This window comes from Phocoena phocoena, chromosome 1, assembly GCF_963924675.1.
Source record: "Phocoena phocoena chromosome 1, mPhoPho1.1, whole genome shotgun sequence".
In the NCBI taxonomy this organism is placed as follows: Eukaryota; Metazoa; Chordata; class Mammalia; order Artiodactyla; family Phocoenidae; genus Phocoena; species Phocoena phocoena.
Genome location: NC_089219.1, coordinates 137,060,016 through 137,073,751, shown reverse-complemented (window position 1 = coordinate 137,073,751; position 13,736 = coordinate 137,060,016). Strand labels below are relative to the sequence as shown.

The 13,736-nt window shown below is 44.0% G+C and overlaps 1 protein-coding gene across 1 annotated transcript; it reads right to left on the bottom strand.

Annotated features, from left to right (window-relative positions):
* Positions 1–284: 284 nt before the first annotated feature.
* On the bottom strand, positions 285–10,390 carry LOC136127924 (major histocompatibility complex class I-related gene protein). Its single transcript, XM_065883568.1, is given in 6 exon segments — positions 285–385; positions 999–1,167; positions 1,169–1,242; positions 1,245–1,274; positions 1,817–2,092; positions 10,336–10,390. Coding segments are annotated over 6 exon segments (705 nt in total).
* Between the last annotated feature and the right edge of the window lie 3,346 nt (positions 10,391–13,736).

The following is a 13,736-nucleotide window of genomic DNA, read 5'->3' as shown; positions in this document are numbered from 1 at the left end:
TCTCTGACCCACACCTTCTAGGAGGACTGTCCACCTGGACAGGAACTGTACCACTTTGTCGATGTCAGGCGCCACCTATGGAACAGACCACTCTCCTTACAAGCATCATCCATGGTTTGTGTTCCCTATACGGTGAGAGGGGTGTTCTAGGTCCTGTGATTGCAAAGTGAGGCCCAACCCATTTCTAAATGGAGCTTAGAGTGGCAGGTGCAGAAAATAAAACTCATTGGAGCTGTGGAGAGACAGTCTGCCAACTCCTAGGATCCTTCCACAGGCCTCTCACCTCAGGGCTTCCTTTGCCAGGCTACGACACCAACTCCAGACAGGACAGTGGCGGGGACAATGAACCCAACAGCTTTCATCGCCAGAAGCGTAGTTTCTGATTCTAAAAGCAAAGCAAATGAGGGAAAATCCACGAGTGCTCCTCCTCTTCTATGTTAACGTTTGGGAACTTTTGTACCTGCAATCATCAGGAAGCCCGACACTATTTTTCGTACTGTCACTTCTTACTTCACAGCTCTGTGGAGAATAGTCTAAAACAGAGGAACAGCAGCTCCCAAAGTATGGTCCGAATGCCCCAAGGGTCCTCAAGACCCAATCAAGGTGTCCATGAGATCTAATTCATGATCTCCCCCCCGGCTTTTTTTAAACCTCCATCTCTCACGTGGGCACGGTGGAGTTTTCTAGAGGCCACATGATATGAAATGACATCATCACTCTGATAGCAAATGGAATATGTGCTTGTGTTTTCTAGTGTTTAATTTTTTTTTAATTTTTAGTTTGTAGTACAGTAAATAGAAACAGATATAACCTAAATAAACAAAAGCTCTCTCTGGGTTACTCAATAATTTTTTTAAGAGTATAAAGGAGGCTTGAGACCGAAAAGTGAGAGAACCTCTGACTGAACAGACCCATTCTAAAGCACGCAGTGATCCATGCTTCCTGCTCACCCCCCTTCCTCAGTCTCACTCCCCAGACAGCCACAACCCCATCTCTACCCTGGGAACCCTGAAGAACCACGTGGATACCGCCATGCTCCACATGACAGGAGTAAAGGTTGCTGCTCTGAGGATCCAGCTCAACTGACACCCATGTCTGATAGGTCCCATCCCCACCTGGAGGAAGGTCTCTATAATCCATTTCTTGGACAATTTCTTCCCCATTTTTTTATCCAGATCGTGGAAATTTCTGGGGGGTAAAAGCCGTGAGCTCTGCAGTAAAGAGTTGCAATCTCTGGAAAATTTCTTTGTGATTTACTCTGACCAGTGGGGGCTCTAGGAAGAAGAAGTTCAAGTTAAAGAGAAGTATCTTATGTACTGAGTACACAGTATTAGAACTCAGCAACTACATTTCCCAATTAATTTTCTTCTTTGCAGGAAACATCTAAAACCAAGAATGACCCAGAACCCTGGTTTGCCAACAACAACAAATTCTTTGTGCTAAAGCCAGTTTGAGTAGTTTTCTGTTACCTGCAACCATTAAAATTAAGATGGTTGGGGCTTATCTGGTGGTGCAGTGGTTAAGAATCCGCCTGCCAATGCAGGGGACACAGGTTCGAGCCCTGATCCAGGAAGATCCCACATGCAGTAGAGCAACTAAGCCCACGTGCCGTAACTACTGAGCCTGCGCTCTAGAGCCCACGGGAACTGCTGAACGTTGTCAAATAACTAGGGAAAGTTTTCATGGAGAGTTACAGACCATGATAGTAACAAAATGGATTTCAGAATAGGGTCGCTATAACTTAGATGAGAGGAAGTTACGTATAAAACCATGGGTTCTGAGGATATGGGGACAAGGTGTTCTCCCTCCTCTTTACCTGTCCTTTGTAGGGTACCTTTCCCATACTCCAGAAATCTCTTTAACCAGGCAATACATTCCTCTTCCAGCCAATTCTTTTGATATTGTAGCTCATGCTGACTGGCCTCCCATGCCTGCTTGGTGATGTGAGCCACATTATCCATAGTCATCCAGGAGAGGGTATCTTTACTGAAGATAATGAAATCCTGTCCGTCATATGCATGTTGGGGAAACCCCGTGGTGTTTCCATCCTCCAGTAACTCACAGCCAATCATTCTCTGGTAAGTGTGGAAACCCTGGAATACACATGCAGGCGGGAAGGGAGGGGTTGACATGGGGATGTGGAGGTGGGTGCCCAGGTGACGTGACAGGGGGCATGACTGGAAACATCTTCTACCCCAGAATACATCACTGCACAGGCCTGCCATGGCATCACTGAGTCGCCAGGAGGTTCCTGTGATGTAAGCCCATTTATCTACAGATATCTGTGGAGTACCTACTGCATACAAAAGGAGTATGATAATTCCCTCCTTGGGAGTTATCCTATATTGGGAACAACTAACTGATGAAGTTTTTAGTGCAGTGGGGAAGGGAGAGATATGTGGGAGCCAGAAATATCCCTGGGATATTACCCCAGGGTTCAGAGCAGGCACCCCTGCCCCGTGGGCCCTCCCTGGAGGTTGTATCCTGCATGTCAGCTGCGGTGCTGGGCAAGATGGAGGCTGGTCTCCCCCAGGCCTGGGCAGAGCGTAAGGGTCCCAGTGTCCCTCTGCACTGCTTTGACCTTTTATTTCCCACCCCTTTCCCTTCCTGTGTGGGTAGGGAGGCAGCACAGTGGAAACCTCTGAGGTTGGACATAAGATAATCATAGAAGTCTTGGTTCTTATGAAGACAAGAGCCAGGGTAAAGCCGAAGCACAAATTCTATCCCCAGAACAACAGCTGCCATATTCTGCCTTCTATTCTCTTTGTCTTCGTTCACCTCCTCCCCTCTTCTCAATCCTAAGGTACTTAAGAACTGGGACAGGACTTCCCTGGTGGTTCAGTGGTTAAGAATCTGCCTTCCAATGCAGGGGACACAGGTTCCATCCCTGGCTGGGGAACTAAGATCCCACATACTGCAGGGCAATTAAGCCTGCACACCGCAACTACTGAGCCCACGCACCACAACTAGAGAGAAGCCTGTGCACCGCAACAAAAAGATCCCGCCCCACATGCCACAACTAAGACCCGATGCAGCCAAAAATAAATAAATAATAAATTAATAAATAAATACCAAAAAAAAAGCTTAAAAAAAAAAAAAGAACTGGGACTTACTTTCTTCCCTCTGTATTTCCTACAAGGCCTAGCATAGGAAGCCTAGCCTATGGTAGGTGCTTCGTAAATATTTGTGAATTAAATTGTTGGCAAGACACTTATTTCTCTGCTTCAAAACAATTAAGTACGCTGGAATGAGTATGAATCTATTTAACTTGAACTTATACTTAATTTAAAAAAATTATTTTGGCCTCACCACACGGCCTGTGGGATCTTAGTTCCCTGACCAAGGATCCAACCTGGGGCCCCAGCAGTGAAAGAACCAAGTCCCAACCACTGGACCACCAGGGAATTCCCAGGAGCTTATACTTTAAAAAACACTTTTCATAAAGGGAGCAGAGCTGAAATCTAATTTACATCCAGCCTGGAGTCTGCAAAAGGTGTAATATGGTTGAATCTGCAACCGATTTTGCAAACGGTTCTATTTCTCCACCTCTAGAAAGGTTTTGCAGATGTACAACTGTTTTAAGGTGGAGGCTAAAGGAAGAGCAAGTCAGGAACATTAGTTCTCACGCTTTTTTAGTCTCCATCTGAGTAGTCAACAAACATGTGAGTACCGCCTCTGTGCCAGGCGCTGTTCCAGGCCCTGAGCACACCACAGACAAAACAGATAAAAATGTCTGCCCTTCTGGAGCCTACATCCTAACGGGAGGAGAGGAGGAAGGCAGACAATATAAAATAAATACATATAACATGTTGTTTAAAAAGTGCAATGGATCTAGAGACTGTCATACAGAGTGAAGTAAGTCAGAAAGAGAAAGACAAATATCGTATATTAACGCATATACGTGGAACCTAGAAAAACAGCACAGATGAACCGGTTTGCAGGGCAGAAATAGAGACACAGATGTAGAGAACAAACGTATGGACACCAAGGGGGGAAGCGGCGGGGTGGTGGTGGTGGTGGTGTGATGAATTGGGAGATTGGGATTGACATATATACACTAATGTGTATAAAATGGATAACTAATAAGAACCTGCTGTATAAAAAAAATAAAATTCAAAAATGCAATGGAGAAAAATTTGCAAAGAAGACCGCTCCGAGAAGGAGACTTCTGAACAAGTACCTGCAGGGAGTGAGGGAGCCAGGCAGACATGTGGGGACCGCAGTACAGGCAGGGGGGCCTGTACAAAGGCCCTGAAGAGAGGTCAAGCTCGCACACTCCAGCAACAATAAGGCCTGCGGCTGGAGCTGAAGGGATGAGGGGCAAAGAAATAGATAGGAATGGCTTCCACAGTTACTGATAGCAAAAACCTCATAGAAATCAAATTCCAGGCAAAGAATGGGAGAGAGCAAGGAAGAAGGGATTTAAGAAGAGACTGTGTTATTGATGTATAGAACTTCCCTTGGAATCTGTATTTCATTTTATGACATCTGGGGTCTACATGCCTAGTAGATGCCAACAAGCAAAAAAAAAAAAAAAATGTATTACCAACTTGGGGCATTACTGCTCAATGAATGGGAGGATTTATTCTAAATGAGTATCACTGACATTATCTCCATACATAATATTTACAATACATGTAATTTCACTTTCTTATAAAAATGTGACTTCATAAAGATTTGCATTATCCAGAGTTTATAAGAGGTAAATAGAGAGGCACATGGTCTGTTGCCAATACTAATGCCCTTTTCTCCAACCTCAATCTCAGTCTTATTCCTGGTTTTGGAGCAGTTTTTCTCCACTAGCCAGCCCTGACTTCAAAGGCTGCTCTGCCCCAAAAGGCTGGCCTCCATCTGCCGGTCATCTGCCCATCCAGCCTCGTGCAGCTGTGGCTCTGCTCCAGAACATCACAGCCCTCTCCCCTTCGTTTGCCATGGATACAATTACCCATCTGGTGCGTCCACAGGTATGAGTCACGCTTGCTCCTCAGTTGGGCTTCCAAAATGCTACCTCAGCTGTGATGGGAAGTTGGTTGACAGATGTTGAGTCACAGAAAAAATAGGGGAAAGTCCATGGTACCCTTTCTCTCATGTCGCATTAGACCTTGTCATAAGTTATAGCCTATGGATATGTTGCCTGGATGATTAGATTTCTACAAGAACTGTGAAGGTTGAATCATTTGAAAAGACCTGTACTTGACCATTTTTGATCTACCAACATGGCAGTTTCGTATGATTCAATCTAACCTTCTGATTCTTCTTGCTGCAATAATTATGAAATTAGGTTTCTCTCTCCCTTTCCATGAACATCAATCCACTCATTGAACTGAAATCTACAATTTTGAATTTGGTCTTCTGTCCAGACCAGTCAAGTGGCTTCTCAAAGAGCGTTTGCTGCTCTGTCCCAATAGCCTGTGATAGATTGCTGAAAATCCTGAACAACACAACCGAACAGCAATTAGACCAAATGCAGTGGTGACTTTACATCCTATATTATGTTCCCTTTAACCTGTAGATTAACTAGTTGGACCGTTTTGACAAAAGGCTGTGAAACACTAGATTATAAAATAATTGATAAAGTGTTTTCAGGTATTCCTCCATGGGGGCAAACACAGGGCAGCAAGCAGTAAGTTCCACAAAAGAGGTACCAATGGGGTGTTCCAGCAGCTAGGAGAGAGATCCTGCTCTCACACAGAGGGATCCTCAAGGAGGAGGCAGAAAACCTGCTGTGAAGTTAAGCCTTCTGCGAGCCGTGGAGGGCAGCAAAATCTGAATCATAACCCTCAGAACCGCACTTACTTCTTGAGCACATGCCGCCACGTGTTAGTTACCATGCTAAGCCTCTGATAGGCATGAGTTACATTTATTCCTCACTGCAACCTTTTGAGTCTTAAAGGTCTTAAAATTCCCATTTTACAGGTAGACAAATGGGTGCAGAGAGTTGAAGAAAATTGCCCAAGATCATCCTTAGAATCCATACGTGGAGGACCAGGAATTACACTCTGACCTCTCAGGCTAGAAGCCCCTTTGCCTTAGACTGCCCAGCTGATCCCAAGCAGAGGCACTTCCCCATCCCAGGCTCTGTTTCAGGGTTCTCGCCCAGATCACCGTTGCTCTCTCCCGCCCCCTTGTGTCAAGGATGACTCACTGTCCTGGATTTCCCAGTCCCTGGGGACCCCGGCTCCAGACCTTCCTACAATTGGCTGTGGGTCCCAATTGGATATCCAGTTCAACAAAGTCCCAATTATCTGTTGACCCTCCCAAGTAGCCCGATGCCTTAATACAGTCAAAATGATTATGATTCCTGGGAACTACTCTCTGGAATTTCAGGCATCGTGGGAATGAGGGGGAGAAGTGGAGGGTGATATTTTTAGTTAAGAGGGCCTTTGGACACTTCTCAAACTATGCAGTGATATAGGTAGTTCTATACGCATCAAGTACTGCCAGTCCCTCTCCTAACAACTCCTCTCACTACAGGAAGTCATCGAGGGCCCGAAAGTGCTGAATGTGACAGTTTGACTCTTTAGCTACTCTTTTGAGGCTACCCTTTGGAGGTTACCAATGTCTCTTTTAAGTTTTATCCTTTTCTGAACTTCCAGTAGGCACAGTCCTAGCTGCTAGGGATACGGCAATGAACACATCAAATCCCAGCCCTCTGACCTCCTTTCTAGAAGGCAGACCTGCAGTAGGTGAAGATATAATACAGGATCAGCTACTGACAAGAGTTGTGAAGAGAAATAAAGCAGGGAAAGGAAATAAACACACACACACACACAAATAATAATAAAGAAAAAGGGAAAAAAAGAAAATGAAAAGAAAAAAGTTCAAAAAGAGAAAAACAAATTTAAGAAAGAAAAAGGGAAAAAAGCAAGGAAAGGAGATAGAGTGTGAAGAGGGCTGACCTTTTAGGTAGAGGGACCAGGAAAGGCCTTCTGAGCAGGTGGCATCTGAGCAGAGATGTGAATGAAGTGAGGAAGTGAGTCATAGGAGAAGAACCTTTCAGATGGAACAACAAGCCGGAGTCCTCAAGGAAGTTGCCTGTTCCATGTATTTGAGGAATAGCAAGGAGATCACTGTGGGCCATGTAGAACTCTGGAGAATGAATGAATGTGCCCTGGTGGGTTTTTTTTCCCCAGTACTCTCTGTATACAATGACGACAATATGTTCTCCTATTTCCCAGAAGAATTACATTTTTATGAATTTTATTCTTTTTAAATGATTCATTGAAGTTGTAACAAAATGTGATTTGGTACTTATACTCTTGAAGGGTTTTCCATAATAAATATAAATTTGGCTGTCAGAAAGAATGTCATCTGTCTCAATTTGGGTTTCATAAAGCAAGTGTTTAAAGAGCCACTTGTTTGATCTTTAACCTAGGCCCCTTCCTTCGAGTCCTTGGCAATCCTTCTGGGGTAACAGGATGACTGAGGTCAATGCGTTTTAGTGAGAATAGACAAATATTGCAACTAGTCAGAAGAAAATCTACAAATTAGTTGAATTTCTCAGATTTAGATAGATTCAATGTCAACCAAGAAGGCCTTAAGGGAGTAAAACAGTATCTTGGAGAAATTTCTACTGCATGTGCCTTGGCAACAGCTCCATGGAAACAGATTGAAGTCTAATAATGTCTATAGCAAATGCCCATATTTTCTCATGTTAACTCTTGGAACTCAAGGTCATTTCTAAGCAGATAATTTGCAAATCTGTCTTTTAACGCTAGCCCAGTTGACAGTTCAGGGGACTTATCCATCATTTCTCCTTGTCTGTGAAGGACTTCATCATTCATGAAGCAGATTGATATAGCAGATTGAAATATCCATAGAGTTATGAGTAATATCAAGAGACTGACCTTGGCTTTTTCAGGATGAAACACAAACCACATATGCCTCTGCAAGAGAGATCCCATGCATGCCCCCGCCCTGATGACACCCACCCACGTCACCAGCTCACCGTCTCCCACAGGCTGAAATGAAGAACAGGAGGAGCTGTAAAGCATGAAACATCTTTCTTTTTCATACAAATTCTGCAACTAGAATAAACCACAGTTGTGAATTTAGTCATTATTGCTGACCAAGTTCTCTATGGCACACGGTCAGATCACTTCAATTTCTTAGGGACGTCACCTTGGAACATAAATTCCAGGAGGCATTTATTAAGTGCCTATTGGTCACTAGGAAGTATGAGGAAAATAAAGAAGAGAAAAGTGAGACGATCTCTCTCCCTGCCTTTAAGGAGAGGCTTGAAGGAAAGATTTTGGTAAATAAAAAGTTATAAAGCTGTGAGCAGGAGCTATGGAAGTACAAAGGAAAGCACAGTCTACTACAGGCCATGGAGTCAATGAAATCAACACACTGGAAGTGATGTTGGACTGATCCTGTCATTGAACTGTGACCCCCATACACTCTGGTATCTCCTCCCTGTGTTTCCATGTCTAGAAGCTCCTACTCAGGGCTAGCATTAGGCCCAAATATCAAGTAGACCAAGACCTTTTTCATAACCCTGTTTCCCTTCCCTCAATGCTCAGAACACTCAGTCAGGATCCTGGCAGGTAACAACCTTCATCCCAGATGAGTCACATGAAGAAACTTTAATGAAGGGACTTCACGCAGAGGTATGAGCAAAGTTACAGGAACAGATGAGGGATGATAGGGCACCCATAAGCTAACAACTATAGGAAGCCATTACCACCCTTAGGGCTGTAGAGATTGGAGGAGCAAATAGTGCTCCTGAGGCCTAATGGGAGCTAGAACCATGAAGAAAGGGCTGTTCAGAGAAAACTGTATTGCAGAGGGACACAGCTACTGCCAGAAACATTAAACAAAGTGGGGAAAGAGGAAGAAGGAAATACCCCAACCTCTCTTTCCTCTGTGACTGCTGTCCTTTCAACATCTCCCATTGGGTGAACCCGAACAGAAATCAGCCTGCAAGAGAGACTGGGTGATACCTTCTGTAGCAGTCAGCCTCCCAGGGCACAAGACAGGCCAGAGAAGGATGGAGTGGAAGGAGTCAAAAGGAGAATAGCCGGCACAAAGCGACCTTCCCTGCCCTTTATATATGACTGGTTCTATTTCTCATTCCACCTATTATCGAAGCGCCAAGCGTCCACATCCAGAGGTGCTGTGATATTGAGGAAAAGCCCCAGACTGTAGGCTAAAAGACCTGCATGTACTTCAGACTCAGCTCGTTATGTGAGCTGAGTCCACCTCTCTAGGCCTGGGTCTCCTCATCTGGAAATGAGGATATTTTCTTAGCTTGCCACAAGGGTCAGTTAGACCATTACATGAAAGATTATGTTTAGGGGATACTGTGGTCATATTATTGGAGAGTTCTTTGAGGATTAAATACAGGTAATATATAGGCTTTTTACATTCTAGAAATATCACTCCTTTCCTCTTTTTATCCTCTGTCTCTTACCCTCACCCTCAATCTTTCCCATTTCTGACTTGAACGGTAGGACTTTTTCTGGATTAAGTTTCTATAGAAGCAGGACCTTTGTCTGTCTTGTTCATGGTCATGTCCCCAAAAGTGCTGTCACACAGTAGGTCATCAACCAACATTTGTATAATTAACACACAGACGATTTGAAAGAGCTCCTTCCTGTCATGCTCATGAATCACTGCCTATGGTGGTGGCCCAGACTGAGATGGAGACATTGCCCGGCAGCCATCTGGGAGTGCTGGCCCCTAGCTGGGAAAGCAGTTGCTTAGGGCAGAGAAGCCTGGTGCTTCCAGCCCACAGGTCTTTTGATGTATTGCAGGCAACAGAAAGCAACTGCTTCCCTAGTAACATAGGCTCCCTAAACAATGAAAAACTCCTTCTACTCAGTTGACATCTCTTACACCTAGTAAACAAGTCCAGAACCATGGTTTTATCTTTCTGGGATCTTGTGTTACAGGTTGGGATTGTGGTGAAGAGGAAAAACAAGTAAACCTGAACAATGGATCTGCTCTACTGTTTAATGGCCCTGAAACTCTGACCACATCCTCATGAGACTTACCAAGCTAGTAGAGAGGAAAAACAAAAGTAAAAGAAAAGACATGAACAGAAAAGAAAGGGAGCAATGCTCAGAAGGGAAGTAGGAAGTGAGGAAGTTACCCAGAGGGTCTTTCCAGAATGGCTTCCAACCCCTCAGAAGGCAGGTGACATCAAAATCCTACACACGTGAATTGGAAAACTGTACAGCTAGTCCAACCCTCTGACAAGTCCTGGGTTTAATAAACACAATTTTCTGCCCCTGGCTTCTTAATCATTTCACCAGAAGTTTTAGGAAGACAAGCTCTTTCCCTGAGGCTGCCTCAGCTGAAGAGTTCAGAGCAAAGAGAACTTGGGGTACTCACGAGCATCACTGTGCATCACTGCTAATGCAACGATGAGAGGTAACAGGAGCACCATCAGCCCCTCTAAAATCCTTCTCTTTCCGATTCTTTTAACCAAAACACTGACAGGTCCCTGCTGATCTTTCAAGAACCTATACTCTACCGGCTCTTAAGGGATTCAGCAACTGAGTGACACTCAGGGTTCTCGCCCAGTTAAAAACAGGGGAAATAGTTAGTGTCATCAGTTGCTAGGTAGAATAGAGAGAGAGGGAAAACAAAAGCACTGCCTGCCTTCTGCAGTGGCCTTTAACCCTTTGCTGGTCTCAGACACTGCTTGCTTTTTGCTGTTCCTGTCTTGACCCTGTTCCCAACTTTCAAATATTTATGGAACACAATTATGGGAAAGACACCAGGAACACAAAGATTAATCATGTATGGTCCCCTAGGAGGCTCAAAAGAAAAAGAAGCCTTTGCTTATTCCCTGGAGCTTAGATTTCTCCCAAGGTCCAAGAGAAAGATTCACACAAAGTTCCCAGGACTTGCTCTGGCTTCCTATAATGCTTCAGTCCTTATGTCTGATATAATATGTATCATGTAGACTGTCCTGACATTTTTAGCTTAGGCCTATCTTCCCTGCTGCTCTAGCACCCAGCCCAATAGCTCAAAAAAAAGTGCTCGTTGAATAAAGGAGAGGTAGAAAAAAGCCTAAAAGAAGATTCTGAGGGGCAGCTGGCTTGGCTTGCTTGATTAGCAAACCTCAGCACCAAGCCACGGCTGCATTGTCATCACGAGAGCACAGAGGAGTTGGGAAACAGAAGCTTCAGCTTGTTCAGGGAGTTGGAGGACAGGCCCAGACAAGAAAGAGGAAGTAGGGGTAAGTGGGAGAGATGAGTGGAGGTAAGGCCACTAGGCAGGCTGGCTTGAGCTCCGGCTCAGGGACTGGGGCTCGCATCCCGGCTACTGGACCTTGCGCAGAATCCCAAATTGTGCTGAGGCTCAGTTTCCTCAACTTTAAAAACAAATCCTGGCATATATTTCACAAGGCTTGTTGAAGAATTAGATGAGGCTCTGTTTACAATGTACCAGATAGGTAGGAGAATATACTGGTTTCCTTCTGCAGCAGGCTGAGTAATGCCCCCATCCTCACCCCAAAGATATCCACATCCTAATCTCCAGAACGTGTGAATATCTTACCTTACGTGGCAAAAGGGACTTAGCAGATAAGATTAAATTAAAAATCATGAGATGCGGAGATTATCCAGGCTTATCTGGTGGGTCCAATCGCAAGGATCTTATAAGAGGGAGGCAAACAGTGTCTAGAACTGGAAACAGAAGGAACAGATTCTCCACTAGAGCCTCCAGAAGAAATGCAACCCTGCCATCACTTTATTTATTTATTTTAACATCTTTATTGAAGTATAATTGCTTTACAGTGGTGTGTTAGTTTCTGCTTTATAACAAATTGAATCAGCTATACGTATACATATATCCCCATATCCCCTCCCTCTTACGTCTCCCTCCCACCCTGCCTATCCCACCTCTCTAGGTGGTCACAAAGCACTGAGCTGATCTCCCTGTGCTATCCTGCCATCACATTAATTTTAGCCCATGAGACCCACTTTTGGACTTCTGACCCCCAGAATTATAAGAGAATAAATTTATGTAGTTTTAGGGCACTTAGTTTGTAGTAATTTTGTTATAGCAGCAACAGGAAACTATACATCTTCCATTTCCCAAAAGAAAAAAAGAAGACAATAATGAAATTAATATTTGACACCTTCTCAGCATCTCCTAGCACCTTCTCTTCTCAGATCTTTGTATTTCTTTCTTCCTTTCTTTCCTCCTTCACTTCTTTGTTCTTCCCTTAACTCTTAACAAATGTAGGGCACCCATGTGCCACTCCCAGAGACCCCAATAGTCCCAGAGATCTCTCACTAGCACTGGAGTTCCATGGCAGTGTATTTATTTGTTCCTTTGAATTTCTGTTCATATCTTGTTCCAAAACCGCATACTGTACTGCAGTCTGCAGCATTTACATTAAAAAGTGGGCATGATGACCACACTTTTTAAAGTCACATTATCTTAAGTGCAAATAAGCAAAAACCATCCAGACGGGAATTCCCTGGCAGTCCAGTGGTTAGGACTCAGCCCTTTCAATCCTGAGGGCCCCGGTTCAATCCCTGGTTGGGGAAGTATGATCTCACAAGCTGGGCTGAGTGGCCAAAAATAAATAAATAAAATAATAATAATAATAAATAAACAAACAAACAAAATCCAGAAAACTTCAAAATACACCAAAAAATCAGAGTACTAAGATAAAAATCACTCCTCAGAGAAAGCCACTGTTAACATTTTAGTATATGTCTTTTCAGTGCTTTTGCTATGCCTATATATGTATGTATACAAACACACTTTGCGGGGTTCATTTTACCAAAACAGGGTTTCACATCCTAACATTATTTGGTAATTTATTTTTCACTTAACAATTTCCCAATACCAACGTGCATTTTTTTTTTTTTTTTGCGGTACGCGGGCCTCTCACTGTTGTGGCCTCTCCCGTTGCGGAGCACAGGCTCCGGACGCGCAGGCTCAGCAGCCATGGCTCACGGGCACAGCCGCTCTGTGGCTTGTGGGATCCTCCCAGACCGGGGCACGAACCCGTGTCCCCTGCATCGGCAGGCGGACTCTCAACCACTGTGCCACCAGGGAAGCCCCAACATGCATTTTTTATGGTATAGCTTTAATAGTCCTTAAGTTTTTAAATAAATAGATTTGATAACAGTCAAGATCTTAAAGGACAAGTGAAGACTGCTCAACTAAGCTGGGAAGCATTGAAATGGGGAGAGTCCTGTGCACTCTCCTTGGGAACCAGCTCTACCTCTGAGCAGCTGTCTATCCTTGAATCTCAAGTTGTATTTTTCAGAGTGGCTTGTGTTTATCTTGTTTACTACGGATCCCTCTAATTATGTCTTTGGCTTTTTAATACCTGCTTTATTATATATATCTTAAGGCCCTTCTGAAGAATCTGACCCACTTGCAAATGGGGCAAGTCATCCTCAAAAACCAAAAGACAAATTATTAAGTTAGCAAAAGGGTCTTATTTATTAAATATATTGTTTTCAATATACTGTAATTTTTTTTATCATGTTCAATAAGTAGTTTCCTCTGGGCTGTTTTAAAAAATTCAATAGGTGTGTGTGTGTTTGTGTGTGTGTGTGTGTGTGTGTGCGTGCACATGCATGTCTGTGAAATCTGGTTTGAGACATTTTCCGCGCTTAGGTAAAATCCATTCACCGGGGCTTCCCGGAGCCTGTGCTCCACGATGGGAGAGGCCACAACAGTGAGAGGCCCACGTACCGCAAAAAAAAAAAAAAAAATCCATTCACCAATTTTGGAGCAAGGCTAGCCCTTATACAAATCGG